The 18,094-nt window shown below is 47.3% G+C and overlaps 1 protein-coding gene and 1 pseudogene across 1 annotated transcript; both read left to right on the forward strand.

Annotated features, from left to right (window-relative positions):
• The first annotated feature begins 8,605 nt into the window (after positions 1-8,605).
• Positions 8,606-9,641, forward strand: LOC131820785 (olfactory receptor 2AT4). The gene has a single exon (XM_059156529.1). The coding sequence runs from the start codon at positions 8,659-8,661 to the stop codon at positions 9,628-9,630; it is 972 nt and encodes a 323-aa protein (XP_059012512.1). The 5' UTR covers positions 8,606-8,658; the 3' UTR covers positions 9,631-9,641.
• A 616-nt stretch (positions 9,642-10,257) lies between these two features.
• LOC131833117 (olfactory receptor 2AT4-like) lies at positions 10,258-13,215 on the forward strand (annotated as a pseudogene).
• Positions 13,216-18,094: the final 4,879 nt, after the last annotated feature.

The following is an 18,094-nucleotide window of genomic DNA, read 5'->3' on the forward strand; positions in this document are numbered from 1 at the left end:
GGGAATGTTCCAGCATATGGTTCTGAGGAACACAGGGATCTAATCTCACACAGGGCTGGGGACGATGTGGAAGGGAGGGGCTGGTGGACCTTCAGGGGTGCTGGTATTGAGGGAACAGTTTGTCTTTGGTGGTGGAAGTGTGGTTACTGGGGTGAGGGTGTTGCTGGGTGGCTGACTTTTAGACTGGCTGGCTTTCAGGAACGTGGATATTAGTGCAAAGCTGTCATTGAGCCATTAAACAGGTTTAAAACAAGTTCTGAGGACTATTTGTAACCATGGCTATCGAACAGCCCATCATTTCCTAGAAACCTGAGGACATTTTCCTTCTCAGAGGTAATAAATTAAATCATATTTTATCCCCTAATGTTATACTAGGAAGTCTTAAAGTGTTGGCTTTTTGCAAAGAAATCTCAGCCACCAGATTAGTTCTATTTTGGCTCATTTTTGTAGGTAAAACGAAATAAACTTAGAAACCTGAAAGGGATCTAAATCTTGGTTTCGGTTTGCTTTCTCTGACCTATCATAGTTCAAATGCTGGTGGTTTTCTCTGTGATCCTTTCCTACCAATAACCAAGTCTTGTCGTTAGTTTCATTTGTCACACCCCAAAAAGACTTTAGTCTTTTTCATGCTGCCAAAGGCTGGTTTGCGGGGGTTTCTTTGTTTTCTTAAGATGTTATTTATTTATTTTGAGAGAGAGAGAGAGAGAGAGCAGGGGGAGAAGGGCAGAGGCAGAGGGAGAGACAGAATTCGAAGTGGACTCCCTGCTGTGGCAGAGCCCAAAATGGGGCTCGACCTCATGAGCCTGAGATCACAACCCCACCAAGAAGCAAGAGTCTGACACTTACCTGATTGAGCCACTCACGCGCACCTGTTTTTGTTTTTGTTTAAGTGCAAACCTGGTTAATTTTTTTTTTTTTTAGAGAAGTATAGTTGATGCACAACGTTATAACATAGTGATTCGGCAAAGTCTAGACGTTATACTGTGCAGCTACCATCTGTCACCATACAACACCATCATGGCAATAGGTGTTTATTAAGGAGCTCTGTCGTGGGCAACCCTGTCGGGGTCCCCTCTCACTCTTGAGAGCTTTTTCTGTATCTTCACTTAATAAACTTCTATCATTTTATTCACACACACACACACACACACACACACACACAAAAGGAGCTCGATCATGTCTGAGGAACAGAAAACAGAACAAAAATCCACCAACAGTCCAATGATTCTGCGGGAATTCTTTGGTTAGATCTCCTCCCCTAGAAAAACCCTCAGCTTTTGCCTTTGTGGCCGTGAAGCAAAGATCCACATATACAAATTTATCCCAACCCAAAATTCCTCTCTTCAGTTGGAAGGAGTAGATCTGGAGAGGAGGAGAGACCAAAGAAAGTTCTGGTTTGTTCTTCAACAAAATTTCCCAAACCATCTTCAGTGCCCTCAGAAGTTCCTTCGATCAGAAGGGGCTACAGCCTCTGCTGTACTATTCTTTCGGTTTCCAGGAAGCTGCCAATGGCTTAGTAATCTTACATCCCGCAGTTGTAAATCCACAGTCCACAGACATCGCTTCTGGAAGTCTCTACTGTGGGCTGAAATGCTTTTGCCCTGGGTCAGGGCAGCAGCAATAGGTCCAGGTGCAGCAAGGTCATCTCAGTCATTGCTGGAGTTCATGTTCTCGGAGTCTCAGGGTTTGAAGCTGGGATGTCCCTGCTGCAACAGATGAATCCCTAAACTCTACCTCTGACCCTAACAATGCACTATAGAGTAATTAGTTGATTTAAAATAAAATAAAATAAAAAGTGCTTGCTGCTTGGATCAGGAGTTCTACTTCTAAGGACCTATCTGAGAGAAATATCTGGGTACCTATCCCCAAAATGCATGTTAAAAGGACATTAATTATAATAATGTTCAGAATAGCAATAATTGTGTACAACCTAGATGTTCATTGGCAGGGAAATGATGAAATATTTTGAAATCTGAAAATACATGAAATAATTGGTGTCATATCCATACTATGAAATACCAAGTAACAGATTAAAAGAATGAAGTATGTCAGACAGAAAGGTTCCAAGACTCAGTAAGTTGGAACATAAGTGACACCATAAGAACAAAATGACTCTATGTTAAAGGAAAAACAAAACAGTCCCTCCAACCCCCGCCACACACGCATGCTTAGGGAAGGTGTGGAAGGAACACACCAAATCGTTACCTTTGTCGGGGGGAGGGGAAATATGAGGAAGGGTTGGTGTGAAGAAAACATTTACCTTTTACCCCATAAATCTCCATATTGCTTAAACTATTTTACAATGGGATCTATTTATTACTAGTGAAATTTTAAAAATTGTTTAAATTTTATACAGATTAGTGGAAGTGTGACAGAGTCAGAAAGTGAGAGCTATGGAGCCACAGGAAGGAATCTACCGACTGAGGTACAAAGAGGCTGTGATCCAACTTGGGCCCTTCCTGGGGCTGGGGCACAGTCCACCCTACCCCACATTCTTCCCACAGAACCTTAGCAAGTCCCTCCTGGAATAGCTATGGTAGTGTGTCCCGGTGGCACAATAGGGTTTTCCTTTTTTGGTTTATCCAAATAACAGCTCTCCCTTACTGAACGTTTACCATGTGCTAGACCCAAGCTCAGCACCTAAACCTTCCCAGAAACCTGCAGGATAGGCAATGCTGTTATACCCTTTTGCACAGATAAGAAAATAAAGGCCCAGGGGGGTTAAGGGATTTATCCAAAGAGACATCACTGGAAAGAACTGAGGTCTTTGCTAAACAGCTGAACCGCAATGGGAATCTTGGGCCCAAATTCCAGCTCTGCCAGCAGCCACTCATGTGACCCTGGGCAAGTCATTTCCCTTCACTGGATTTTTCCTCAGCTCTCAAATAATGAGGACAATCCTGGCCCTGCCTGTCTTCCCTGGCTGTTGTGGGGCCAGATGGGAAAAAAGAATCGAACTCTTACATGGGTGATAAAGTTCTGGGACCCATGAGGGTTGTTAATGACACTATTTCCATTACCTGCAGAGCCCAGGGCCACGTCCCCCACTCCACCCTAGGGAGGTGGTCCCAGCTGGCGGGCGTGGAGTCCTTTAGGGGAACCAGCTTGAGGGAGAAGGCCCCAGCAGGCCATGACTCCATGGTTTAATGGGCTGTGGCCCAGCTCCTTCCTGGCTCTTCTACCAGGGCCAAGTGTGGTGACGCTACAGAAGACAGCAATGTGGATCAGGCCTGCAGGTGAGCTGAGCCGGGGCTGGAGTTTTCCAGAAGCACACAGGTTCAGAGAGGCCGGGAATGTGTACAGCCATAATCAGGGGCCCAGGGTGCACCCCCCGTCTGTGTGGCTCTGGGACAGACACCCCAACAGGACGGGCAGGGATGGGCAGTCACAGGCAAGAGGCTGATGCTTTTGTGAGAAAGTTTCTCACAGAGAGGCAAGGCCGATGACAGTGAAAGAAAGGGAAATATTTAGTGAGGCATCTGTAACACTGTGAGTCACGGGTGAGGGAACTGCAGTTCAGGGGAAAAGTAGAAAGCGGTGAGGCCAGAATGGAAACCCAGGTCGCTGTAGCTCCAATTACTGAGCCAGACTCTATCACGTGCACATATCCTGCTCTTGGACTACGGGAACGGCACAGGATGGTGGGAATACTGTGGGAGGATGGCGTGGATTTGGGAGTTGTGGTGAAGCGTGATGATGCGGTCACCATGAGAGGCAAGCATGCCACAGGGCCCTCGCTCTCCCTCCTCAGAGGCTGGGGCCATGAGATGGCTATTTTGGCCCCTCACCGGGCCAGACACAGAGACGTGCTCCAAGATGCTCACTGAGCCAGAGGAGATCATCTCTTCCAAAGCCTTCTTTTACAGGTGGGAAAACTGAGGCTCAGGGACCCAAAGTCACAGCTGGCAAGAGGCAGAACTTGCCCAGGAAGTGGCACTCTTGGTCACTAGGCGGGATTCAGGCCTTTGCCGCAGGCTAGCCCCAGATCACCCTCTGCTCCCACCCCAGAGAGATGGACCTTGGGGACTTGGGGACCTTGGGGACCTTGGGGACTCAGTTTCTCCTTTGTTCAAGAGATATAACCACTCCCTGGCAGGCTTGGATGCTGAGAGGAGAGGATGTATGTAAATTGTAGCATCGGGCTGAACCCTCTAGTGAGTGGTTTTTCCGTCCTCTGTCCCCCGCCAGTGCTGTAATGTGGCTCACAGATATTCCTGACCAAGGAAATTTCCCAAACAGTATCTTTGGTGCCCTTAAGCACCAAAAACACCCCTATAATACATATTCAACACGAACTCCCTTCATCTAAACCACAAACTAAATGTAAGGAAGTCCAGAAATTTCTGATTATGAGCACAATGCTACATTGGGGCTTTTCAAAAATAATCAGATACCAAATTCTGGCAAAAATGTTTTTCAGCGCTCTTGTCTAGTGGTGCCCAAGTCTGTGCTCTGTTGCCTAGGTGCATTCTGAGAAAATGGGAGTTTAGGGAAGGGAAGTGCCTCAGTGCTTTTCAAGGGGAGCAAATCAGTCTCACTGGTGAGTCTGTTCCGTGGCCCCAGGAGGGAGGGCAGCCAGGGCTCCTCCTGAGGGATCCCCAGCTCCAGGGGAAATCCAGCCCCTTGGAGAGTCTAGTTCTTGTTCTGTCACCGGCTTACTGTGTGCCCTTGAGCAAACCACAGCCCATTTCTGAACCCTCCCTCCCCACCCCCATTTGTGTGCCCTAGCTATGTGAGAAATGGTCAAACTAAAACTCTCTGCTTGCTAATGACTCCTTCATGCCGCCTGCATGATTCAGCAGCCACTCAAGGCCTGCTGGGAAAGCTATGTCTGGCTCCCGTCTCTGGACCACCGGGCTCCTGGTAGGGGTGGTGGCTCACTTTCCAATAGAAACAGTCGGGCTCCATGATGGCCCTGTGTGTGCTTGGGCCTGGTGGACCCATGGACAGAGAAAGAGACAGACACCCCCACCCCCAGTATGATCGTAGTGATGACGAAGGAAAGCACAGGGACCCTAAAAGCCAGAGAAGAGGGCCCAAGCCAGCCAAGACCAGCAAAGCCTCTTGGGAGAGGGAGCATTTGAATTGAGGCAGAAGAAGGCAAGAGTAAGAAGTTACCGTGTGACTGGAGTAAGAAGGCTGCCAGAAGATCGATCTCGGACGGCAGGTGAGGGGGTCATCTTCTCTCATGAAAAATCCTTATGAACACCACACAGGAGCCAGAAAACTGGTCTCAAGACCCACCTTGGCTGTGAACTTGTTGGCTGACCTTGAGAAGACACTCTGTTTCCCAACTTCAGACAGCATTTGCCCTCTCTATCAGTGTTGTTGAGTAGAAGTGGGACAGAGGAGCAAGGATAGGGGCTACTGATGGACTTGCTGGCTCTGAATTTTTGCACCTCACACCCCAGCTTGACTTAACTCAGTGACCATCGTCCCAAATCATCTCCTCTGAGCTATAATGACATGTAGGCAAATGTAGCTGGCACCATTTGGGGGTATGAGGAAAACCTGGTCAGCTGGCCAAGGCAGGTTGGATCTGGTGGTCTTGTTAGCTGAGAATGAACTCTTTTTAGCTGAGGTGCAGCAGCTTTGCTCTCCTGACTGGGGACTGGGGCCTGACCTTCAGAACACAGTATTTTTTTTTTCTTTCAAGGAAGCATTCACAATGAAGTGGTTTGTTCCATGTGTCTTTTGGGAAAGGCATTTTACCAGCCTTCACTCCCTAAGGAGAAGCCAGGCCACCCACCACATACACTAAAGAGATTAAAGAACAAATTGAAACTACTTTTTTCCCCCAAGTTGAAATTTCTGATTGTGGCTGCCAATGTCAGCTTAGAAATGGAGAAGAAAAGAGGAAAAAACTTTGCCCCAATCTCTTCCCAAATGAAAACTTCCAGATTGTCCAGGGGACATGATCTAGAGAGAGAGCCCCAGTCTGGGAGTCTGAGACCTGAGTCCTTGTCCTCGTTCTGTGACTGACTGGCCCCATGTGATCTTGGGCAAGCCTTTGGCCTTTCGGTCTATAAAGAAAAAATCTGGCAACCATTTTCAGGTTTAGTATTCTTATGATTCAATGACATGAGAGAGGTTTTAGCACAAGTCAGAGAAACAGGACAGTTCTGGAAAAATCAAGAAGGGAGTCGTTTTAGAAATCATCAAGGTTAACGAGGCCATGATATAAAGTGACCATGGACTTGTTCCTGTGTATGAAAGGAATCCATATACCCAGTCGGTTGAAGGCCTCCGGGTCTGTGAGTGCTCAGAAGCACACATCTCTCCTTCCTTGACAAGGGAAGCCCCTGAGGGAGGGGCTTGTGCCTTAGGCACTGTCACAAGAATACTGTGTTTGTCTCTCCAACAGTGGCCCCTAAGACCCCTAAGTTTCCAGTTTACTACAGTACCTTCTTAGCTGGGGCTAGGGAAGTCTACAGGCTACCGTTCATCAGAAAATCCTGCTCTCCTGCAGCAGCAACTAGGAGAGAGGGAACAAATCATATCACACTTGAAAGCCTTTCAATCTTTCTTTCTGCCACTGGATTGAATATACCTTTAACCCTGACTCCTATCAGCAAGCAACTTCTCCAACAAAAGGCTGCCTCTGCCATTCCTCTAACTGTAGTAGGACAAAAACCCATACACACAGAGGCAAGATTTAAAATATCCTGTTGTTTTTGTTTGCCTGCTTGCTTGCTTGTTTAAATAAGGTATAACTCAGGCGTAATAAAGCCTACAATATTAGGTACAAATATAGATCTAGCTATAAATATAGCTATAGCTCTAGATTCAGAGATCATAGTCACAGACACAGATACAGATATTGATATACATGCAAATATAGATCTATAGGGGCACCAGGGGTGGCTCAGTCAGTTAAGCAGCTGCCTTCAGCTCAGATTATGATCCCAGGGTCCTGGGATCAAGCCCCGCATTGGGCTCCTTGTTCAGCGGGGAGTCTGCTTCTCCCTTTGCCCCCAGCCTTGCTCATACCCTCTCTCTTCTCTCTCTCTCCCTCTCTCAAATAAATAAATAAAATCTTTTTTTAAAAAAGACAAATATAGATATATAAATGTAAATAGATCAGCTAAAGATATAGCATATTTTCAGCAACCCAGAAGGCTCCCTTGAGCCCAGCCTAGTCAAATCTCCCCACAAAATTGAGCTAATCAAGGCTTGAGTTAGGTTCAGTTTCAGTTTTCATAAGATTCATTCTAACTTGAATTTGCTCTTGTTCTTAAGGTATGGCCTCCTGGGCTGTGGATTGTTAACATGGCGGATCTCTGTCTCCTCAGCCCTGAAACATTATAGATTTGTTTCTACCCTTTGGAGGTTTTGAACTTAAGCTTTAGCAACCTTACCACCTACTCTCTCAACACACACACACACACACACACACACACACACACACAGAGCTTCAGAATTTTTTTTTTTTTTTTTTTTTTTTACAGCTTCAGAAATTTTGAAAATGTTTTGAGGATAAGACCTTTATGTTTTGGAGGCAGGCTCTTTCCCTCTAACCTCTTAAGCATCATGGGATCTACCTTTTAGAAGTCTCTTTATTATTATTTTTTGGAAGCTTCAAGCCCTGCTTCCCAAACTCTTTTGCATAGCCCCCAGATTCAGAAGCTGTCCCATGGGGAAAACCTGTTCTGCATTTAGATTGTCTTAAATTCCCAGTTTGTTTTACAAACCTTTTTTGACTGCCAAAAAGCACTGCTTTTTTTCCTTTCGTCATCTGTGTCCCTCTGGCTGGGCCAAGTCCAATCCACGCAATGGTCCCCAAATCAAATGTTCCTAGGAAGGATAAGAACCGGTGCTTGGCAGTTCACTTTGGAAAGTCCCTCCTCTCTGGAGTTCCAATTCATTTCATCCTCATGGAAGCCATGTTTCTCCAATTTATTTTTAAAAATGTTATCTGTGTATTTTCTCCAAGTTTTCCTAGTTGTTGCCATGCAAGTGTTGGGCCACCATGACCTATTACATCATACATAGAAGTCCAGATATGTAGCTTAAGAGGTATGTGGAAAAAAACGCTGCTCAAGGCATACAAGCAAGAAACAGGTTTAATAAGTATGTGAGCAGAAGCAAGTTGTGGAGAGCCTTGGAGACAGCAGCCCTTACAAGATGGCGGCAAGATGGTAGAATTTGAGTGAGTGCAAAACTAGAAACACAAGTGTAAGGACTTGATTTGAGAGAAGAGACATCCCAAGCCAGACAACATGGGACCCAAGATGAAGACCAGAAGAACTCTTTCTAAGCATTTTTCACAATTATAATTCTATAATCAACTGTTAAGATCTGACTTTCCCAGTAAGACGTGAACTCTCAGATAGGAATTTCGACTGCTTTCTTCACTTTCGTCACTGTATCACATGAACACAACATAATGACTTCTGTCTGGTAGGTTATTATGAACTAGTAATTAATATTTGACCAAAGAAGAAAGGGAGGAGTTTGGGGTTCCCATGATAGATATCATAGATAAATACCACAACTTACAATCAGTCTACTAGAATTGGCTGTAAGTGATTGTGCTTATGTTAACTATAAACATTAAAAAATGTCATTCCAGTGCCCTTTGTTTCTATGGTTTTCAGATATCTCCAGGATCCAGATGTTCCAGCTGCCTATCTCCCAGAAATCCAGCTCTGCTTCACTATGGAGGCCACAACCTGCAATGGATCAGAGGATGGATCACCAGTCTTCTACTTGGTGGGAATCCCCTCTCTGCCAGAGACCTTCTTCCTCCCTGTGTTCTTTATTTTCCTCCTCTTCTATCTTCTCATCCTTCTGGGAAATGCCCTGATCCTGGTGGCTGTGGTGGCAGAGCCCAGCCTCCACAAGCCCATGTACTTCTTCCTGATCAACCTCTCAACCCTGGACATTCTCTTCACCACGACCACTGTCCCCAAGATGCTGTCCCTGTTCCTGCTTGGAGACCACTTCCTCAGCTTCCCTGCCTGCTTATTGCAAATGTACCTCTTCCAAAGCTTCACATGTTCAGAAGCCTTCATCCTTGTGGTCATGGCCTATGACCGCTATGTGGCTATCTGCCGCCCCCTGCACTACCCTGTCCACATGACCCCACAAACCAATGCTGCATTGGCAGCCTGTGCCTGGTTTATCGCTCTCCTCCTGCCCATCCCAGCAGCGGTCAAGACCTCTCAGATGGCATATAAAAACATCGCTCACATCTACCATTGTTTCTGTGATCATCTGGCTCTGGTCCAGGCTTCCTGCTCTGACACCATGCCCCAGACCCTCATGGGCTTCTGCATCGCCATGGTGGTATCCTTCTTGCCCCTTCTCCTGGTGCTTCTCTCCTATGCCCACATCCTGGCTTCAGTACTTCGCATCAGCTCCCGAGAAGGACGTTCAAAAGCCTTCTCCACCTGCAGCTCTCACCTCCTGGTGGTTGGTACCTACTACTCATCCATTGCCATAGCCTATGTGGCCTACAGGGCCGACCTGCCCCTTGACTTCCACATCATGGGCAATGTGGCATATGCCATTCTCACACCAATCCTCAACCCTCTCATTTATACGCTGAGAAACAAGGATGTTAAGGCAGCCATCACCAAAATCACGTATCTCAAGACCCAGTCTTGGATAAGAACCCTCGCGCTTTAGACGCAGCTTATTCTGCACTCAGGACACCAAATAACAGTGCCCGAGACAGATTAGGAGCTCAATAAATATTGTTGCGTAAATAAATTAATGAATATAGAATGATAAAAGAGAATTCAACTGAGCAGACGGTTCCAACAGGCCAAGTCAGGTAGACAAGATGACACATCCATGCATTTCAGTCAGACTTCCCATTAAAATAAAAAGCCTACACCATTGGCATAAAGGGCTGAGCCCTTGAGGGCTGTTAATGGTACTCTTCTTGTTATCGGCAAAGTCTAGAGACAAAGCCTACCCTCCCCCATATATGTCCTAAGAGATGCCAGGGAGTTGATCGCTGAGGGATGGAGGGTACAGTTCCCATAGGAGGACCATCTTGAAAGAAAGTACCCAAGAGACCTGGCTAAAAGAAGAGAGCTTAGGGTCTAATGGGTCATGGCGCCACAGCAAAAAGGCCTTGCATGGAGATACCACAGGAGATACCCGTGTGGACCAGGGCTAGCCGGTGAGTAGGGCTAGGGATAAAGTGCCCCATGACAGACAGAGAATGCTGGGGTGGGAAAACGAGGCAGAGAGGCCAGGACCTATAAACCAGGACCAGGGATGAGGAAGAGAGATTGGGTGCACAAGATGGAGGCAACTAGGATCCAGGCTGGCTGTGGATACACGGGCTGTGGGACCTTAGACCTGGACAGATCTGGACAAGGTGCGCCTCTGGATGGAATTGCAAAGCAGCCAAGCAGAGGAGGGAAGAGAAAACTGCTGGACTCAGTGACCCCTGAGGACCCCTTTGGCGTTGACCCTTGGCGTTTCTGCCTCCCGATGTCCTATTCTGCCTCACCCGGGACTGTTGGCCTCAACTCCCTCTCTGAGCACAGAAATGCCCATGCCATGCAGTCACATTCTTTCAGGTGTGAGAAAATCCCAGAGGCCCAACGTCCAGGGTGGGGTTCGGAGAGTAAGGGATAAGCCTCTCAATTTAGGACAGAGGACTTTCTCTCTTGGGCAAGGTCCTTGGGTCTGACTTCTGGAAGATTTCAAAGGAACTTGAATTGGCAGATACCATGTCTTGTTTCAGCACTCGCCAGAGGGAGACTCAGAAAGAAATATGAAATATAGATGTCTCTGATGTTATCAACGGAAAAAAAAATGGAAAGGGAAACAGAAAATCTTTGTCCTAGTATTTTCTCAAGTTTCTTTCCTGAAAACTTGAGCTTCTGGATCCTCCAGGAAACATGACATAGAAGAAAGAGCCTGTTTTTGGAAAACGAAGGCCTGAGCTCTGGTTGGGGGCCCTGCAGGTTGCCTGTGGCAGCTGAGAAAGTCCCTTTCTTTCTTTCTTTTTAAAAAATATTTGTTTATGTATTTGAGAGAGACAGAGAGGCTGGGGGAGGGGAAGAGGAAGAGAATCTTCAAGCCGACTCCTCCCTGAGCATGGAGCTCAACAGGGGGCTCAATCCCACGACCCTGAGATCACCATCAAGTGTCAGACGCTTAACCAAATGAGTCTCCCAGATGCCCCAACCCTCTGCCCTTTCTATGCTCACTCTCTGGTCTTTGGGGAGAAAATTGTTGCATTTGAAAATAAAAATGTTTTTTCCAGTTTTTACATTGTTGGTCTTCCACACAGAGGTGTTGTGAGAAGAGAGAGAAATTGGAGGTGACTCCAGGAAAATCACGGGGACACTGCTCATGGAGTCACCGGAATTAGTGAGACAGGAATATCGATATCTATATAGATTTCTCAGGGCCCTTCGTCCAAGGGACAAATCCAACAGGGAGGGCAAATCAGTATTTCCCTTCTCAAACCCCCAGATCTGTGGGTTGAAAACCCAGAATCCCTTCCGGTTCCTCCGAGAGGGGTTCTTTCACCTTTGAGCAGCTACTGCAAGCCAGTTTCTCTCTATGGTCAATGCCCCCCAGGTCCCATGACAACTTGTGCCCAGACGCCAGGGGCCTGCTGGGTAGCGGGCATGCAATGGTTAAACAGAAGCCCCCCACTGAGCCACAGCAGCCAGCCTGAAGCTACAGAAGATACCTATGTCCTATGGAGTCACACAGATGCTGTCTTGGATTCTTTTTTGCTGCCAATTGTGGGAGAAGCCACCATCGGTTCTGACTCCAATTAGGAATGATTCTTCCCATCAAGAGCGTTTCCCTTCACTGTAACCTGACAAAGAGCCTCACACCCAGAGATAACAGAATCCTTCCATAACATGTAACACAACTATAATTAATATGTGATTCGTTGCTTAATGTCTCTTTTTTCCACTAGAAACATGTCCATGAAGTTAGAGACTGTCTTGTTCAAGTATTTACTCTATACCCAGCATGTGACACATGGTTGCATATTGTAGACACTTTCCCATACTTGATTATAAAAGAAAAGAGGGTAACCTTAATTATTCAGTGATAATCACAAAATTATCATTCCAGAAGCATTGATTGTTCTGATTTCCAGATATGATTTGTCCCAGGACGTTTCCACTCCCTACTTCCTGGGCATCCATAGTAACCCACCACAGAGACCATAGCCTGTAATAGATCAGAGGAGTCCTCAGCCATCTTCTACCTGGTGGGCATCCCCTCTCTGCCTACATCCCTCTTTCTTCCTATCTTCTTTGTCTTTCTCCTGCTCTATCTGCTCATCCCAGTGGCTATGGTGGCAGAGCCCAGCCTCCATAAGCCCATGGACTTCTTTCTGATCAGTCTCTCAGCCCTGGACATCCTCTGCACCACGACCACTGTCCCTAAGATGCCATCCCTCCTCTTGCTTGAGGACCGCTTCCTCAGTTTCCCCGCCTGCTTCCTGCAGATTCACCTCTTCCCCCAGCTTCTCCTGCTCAGAAGACTTCATACTGGTGGCTGTGCCTATGACCGCTATGTGGCTATCTGCCGCCCCTGGGCTATACCCTGTCCTCATGACCCCCACACCGATGCCACCCGGGCAGCCTGAGCCTAGCTCACTGTCCTTCTCCCACACATCCCCACCAGGGTGCAGACTTCCCGCTTGGCCTTTGACAACACAGCTCACATCTCTCGCTGCTTCTGTGACCACCTGGCTATGGTCCAGAACTCCTGCTCTGACACCAAGTTCGAGACCCTCATGGGCTTCTGCATCACCATGGAGGTGTCCTTCCTGCCCCTTCTCCTGGTGCTTCTCTCCTGGTGCCAGGATATGGGCACATTTGCATAATCTCCCAAGAAGGACACTCAAAAGCCTTTTCCACCTGCTGCTCCCACCTCTTGGTGGTTGGTACCTACTACCTATGCACTGCCATAGTATCCTCTGTGGCCTACAGGGCCGACCTGCCCCTCGACTCCCACATCATGGCCAATGTGGTGTGTGTTCTTCTCACCCCTGTCCTCAACCCTCTCATCTATGCCCTAAGGAACAAGGATGTCAAAGCAGCCATCACTGAAACGACAAGTCTCCAGGACCCAAAGAATGTGAGGAACCCTGATTCACAGGTGTAACTTTACCTACTCACAAATGCTAATAACAATAGAGGGAAAAGTGGAAAATTCAGATAGCCGGGTAGAACAAAAATCTCAAAAAACAGCCCTAAGTGTTTCTCCTCCCTTATAATAAAATAATGATTTTCTTTCCTTTTTTTTTTTTTTTTTAAGATTTTATTTATTCATTTGACACAGAGAGAGACACAGTGAGAGGGAACACAAGCAGAGGGAGTGGGAGAAGCAGGCTTCCCGCTGAGCAAGGAGCCTGATGTGAGGCTCTAGCCCAGGACCCTGGGATCATGAACTGAGCCAAAGGCAGCTGCTTAACCACTGAGCCACCTAGGCACCTACCTTTTCTTAATTCATAGATAAAACATAAAGGATTTTTCTATTCGATTTTTAAGTTATGAATCCCAAATCTCACAAGACTATGAAGATAATTGTGATCACAATTCCATTAGTTCAAATAATTTTGAATCTCAGAGACTTCAAGCCTTTGACTAGCAAGAAATTCCATCTTTCCCCTTGTGTCTCTTCTTCCCGTATTTCTAGATGTCCCTAGGATTGCCAACAGATAGTGTGAATCAGCCTTGCCCTTTTCTGCTGTGGTAGCAAGTCAGAAATCCCCTTCCAGGAAAAAGTCTGACATTGCCACCCTCTAGGTCCTTGTTGCCTGAAAACTCACTGCCACAACAAATACTATAACACCAGTCACACGGGAAATTTTCCTCTGATTTCTAGACACTCGTGTCATAAAAGTAGAGCAGACCCTTCCTCTAGCTTCTGCTTAGATAAGGGACGTTCCTTCCCAAACCTGTGTGGGCATCGAAGCCTTACAGTTCTTTTATTTCCCAGTCATTCCACAACAATGGGGAGCTAAGTAGAGAAGTCTCCCTTTACGATTACTGTGTTGTGTCTACAACCTCTACTCTTTCTCTTTTTCCTCTTTCTGGCCCTAGCAGCCCAGCCGGACTCCTTATTCTCCACCCCTGCCATGCCAGATTGTCTCTTGAAGACCTGTCCAGCTTGTCCACGCAGGGACAGACAGACCATGCAGCGAAAGTATCTGGGGGACCCAGGTGACAGAACCTCATCTCTGGCTCATCACAGATACTCTCATTCCAGTTTCCAGGGTTCAATGTTCTGCCACTCATGGAGCTAACTTTAACCATTTTCCTGTTGCATAAAACCCAAGGTAGCTGGGAGTTCAACCGGTGTTGCAGCTCAGCCAAGGGGAGGATTTGTTCCAAGACTCCGTGTTCCACGGTCTCACCAATCCTGGTGTGGTCAGAAAGGGTTTCTGGAAGCAGAATGACAGCAAGGCTCTCACTCTCCTTGTTGACTGCCCCTGAGCAACTGAAATCTGGACTCATGCTCTTCTATCTAAATCACATGCACTCTGCAGCACTTGCCTTAGTCCTTGAAATTGGTCTCTAGACCTTCAAGGGACCAAATCCTCAAGGTCTAAAAAAAGACAACTTAGTAAGTTGCCTTGCCTCTGAGCTCCATAAACTCTTAGAATCTAACCTAGGGACGTGGAAGGGATTTTTTTTCTCTTTACTCCACTACCACCCGATAAACAACTCCACAAGTATCACCACATTACTACTGAAGTTCTGTCTTGTGCAAATTCTTTTCTGGTACCAGTTTCAGATTCAGTTCAGGGCTGTGGTTTCCTGCGTGTCTGTCAGAGCCTCATGACATCTTTTCATCTTCAGTTCCCCTTCTAGAAGGAACATTGACCGAACCACAGCGGATTATGGTGCTACGGAATCCCAGGCTGGTTCCACCCCACTCACTGGGTCCCTCTCCTAAACATGTTTCAGAAGCAGGCCTGAAATAATAGCAGCAACAATGATAACGATAATAACGTTTCCCGCCTGCAGCCTCACCCACCACGAGGCACAGTCAATGCGTATCTCCTGGTGAAAACAATAGTTTCAACCTTTTTGCATCACAGGACACTATCAAGAAAGGGAAAACTGATCCCCAGAATGGGAAAAAATATTTGCAAAGCATACACCTGACAAGGGATTAATATCCAGAATATACAAAGAACTCCTACAACTTCACAACAGAAAAATTGACACAATTCAAAGGTGGGCAAAGGAATTAAATAGACATTTCTCCAAGAAGATACACAAATAGCAAAAAAGCACATGGAAAGACACTCAACAACATTAGTTATTGGGAGAAGGCAAATCAGAACTAAAATGAGAAACCACTTCGCACAAATTAGGATGGGCGTTGTTAAGAAACACACACACGCGGAAAATAGCAAGGGTCGGTGGGGACGTGGAAAAATTGAAATGATCTGGCATTGCTGGTGGCTGCTGAATGCAAAGGCATGGCCTAGGGTATGGCCCCTAGTGAAGGCTCAGTGTAGGACAGTGCTACCCAGGGGAGGGTGATTCTTGTGATAACGATGAAAGACCTCACACAGAGTTAGAGGATGAAAACTCTTCTGTGGTTATGTGCACTTGTATTTTTCCTGTAAGTGGACAGTTTGCCTCTGAGACCTGCTATCCCCAAGAGGGACGCAGCTCAGCACAGGACAGATAGGCCTGCCTCCAGCCCATACACACGTACCTCCCTTTCCTCTTCCAAGCTTCCAGTTGCCCTAATTGGCCTCCAGCGGGGAAACCGTTCTCGTTGAAGGGCCCTAATTAATCCCTAGGAATTCGGTTCCCCACATTCTCCCCTCGCTCCACTCCAACTCCCTAGTTACTTGTTCCAGACAGGAAAGGAACTTCATAGACTCCCTGAGGAAACAGAGGCTTCGGAGGGGATCATATATGTGGCCTGTGCCAACTACCGTAATGAGGCCCCAGGAGACCCTGCCTCATCAAAGCAGACCCTGAACTTAGAAGGTGAATGCTCAGGCCTCTTCCCAGCCCCTGTTCTGGCTTCATGTCCACACCCACTGTGCCCCATGTCATAGGCACTTGCACTCTCACCTGGCTCCCTATGAGCATCTCTGTTTATACAGCTCTTTCCATCCCATGGCTCTGGAGACAGGGTCTGGGTCTCTGCCAGACTCAGGAGGTCCTGCCTTCATCACATCTGTTTCCATCACACACTCCTGCTCATCCTACAAGGCTCAGAGCAAATGCTCCTCAGTGAAGTCTTAGCCCAGTGCTAGACAGGCCACTTCGCCCTCTGTGGGGCACCCATGGTGTGTGGCTCCTGGCAGAGCCCTTAGTGCTGAGGGCCTGGAGCAGAGCTGGTTGTGTGCGTGTTTTCTGGCCATGACCCCTGATCCATAAGCAAGCAGAAGCTGCATCCAAGGCAGAGGAGGCCTCAGTCTTCGTTCTGCTCTATTATCATCTTTACTCCAAGGTGGAAGATGCTCTGCATTGTGTTTGTAACTGTAACTAAGAAATGGCTTCTGCAGTCAAAGAAAATTATGGAAGAAGACCTAAAGCTTTCCTTAGATGCAAGGCTCCTTAGAGCCTTTACTAGGTCCGTATCCACTGGGAATCTCTGAGAAGGTCATTGAGGATGCAGCAGTTCCTAGACTTTCTCACAACAGACCTTTTGACTCCCGAGGATCTTGTGGGGCCAGTACGCTATTGAACCACTCCGGAAAATTCTGACGTAGATCGCAATTCACAGGTACTCAGTCCAGTTGAAAGAAAATTATTTTATTTTATTTTTAAAGACTTTATTTATTTATTTCACACACACACACACACACACACAGAGAGAGAGAGAGAGAGAGAGAGAGAGATCACAAGTAAGCAGAAAGGCAGGCAGAGGGAGAGGGAAAAACAGGCTTCACTCTGAACAGGGAGCCCGATTCCAGCGGGGCTTAATTCCAGGACCCTGGGACCATGAACTGAGCCAAAGGCAGATGCTTAACCAACTGAGCCACCCAGGCACCCTGAGGAAAATCATTTTAAAGCTTCACCTTTTATCATATTCCAAAATAAACCCTAGGTGCATTAAAGAATGAATGCAAGAATGAAACTATAAAAATGAAAGAAGATGCAGGCGGGGAACTGTGGCTTCCCAGAGCCTGAGCCTGGCCCCCCAGTGTTCTCTGATGATCTGTGGGATGAACACGGGGACTGCAGTGTCACTGACAGACATGCTATGGGGATAACATGCGATTGGGTGTCTTAAACAGGCTGCTTCAGCTGCAAGATTGATGAGGGTCCATTTTGGCCATATTCCTCCTATGAAATTACATCTAGGAAACTAGTAACCTCACACCTGGAAAATCTCCCTCATGGCACCACTTAATGTGACCATCATGTTGAGCCCACCCGCATAAAACAGCCTTTCATCCTAAGCAGTGACTTTAGCCCTGAGACAATGATTCACTGAAATATGGAGAGAGACGGGGAAGGCTCTCCTGGCCCTTTCCCTGGCAGGGGCCAGCTTTCTGATCAGGACTCAGTCCTCTGCAGGCCCCTGTGGGTCTGAGACACATACTTGGCATCCTAGCTCAGGTCTGGCTACCGTCACCCCTGGGCACCCAGGATCCTGACAGCACAGGTCCTCTTGCCAACACCCCCTCTCGGGCACCCTCCCAATCCATCTCCACCCACCACCACGATGATTTAGCCTCATCTTCTTTCCCCTAAAGGATCCCTGTCCCCGATCTCCAGGCCTGTGAGCTGCGAGGGCAGGGACCAAGTGTCCCTGACACCCAGCCGAGGAGTTCGTTCCACTGAATGGGTGGCTCCCACTGGTTAGAGAAAAGTCTTGTCCAGAGATGGAAATGATGTTGGGACAGCCAGGGAGGGAGCTGGGCGCCTTCCAGTGTCCAGGTGCTCACCACCCCCTCCACGTGCCCCAGAGTAGGAATGTGGCAGGCTGGGTGGGCTCCTAGGGTCTTGGATTCTGGTGTCAGGCTTGGTCAGACCTAACATTCTGGGGCATGTGGGCAAATCCTATCCTACCCTGTGCCTTAGTCAGCTAAAGCACTGAGACCTACAATCCCTGATATGACAGAACCAGCAAGGGGCCCAGTAAGGATGGGAACTCAGTCCATAGAAGCCTC

Source organism: Mustela lutreola, chromosome 1 (assembly GCF_030435805.1).
Source record: "Mustela lutreola isolate mMusLut2 chromosome 1, mMusLut2.pri, whole genome shotgun sequence".
Classification (NCBI taxonomy): Eukaryota; Metazoa; Chordata; class Mammalia; order Carnivora; family Mustelidae; genus Mustela; species Mustela lutreola.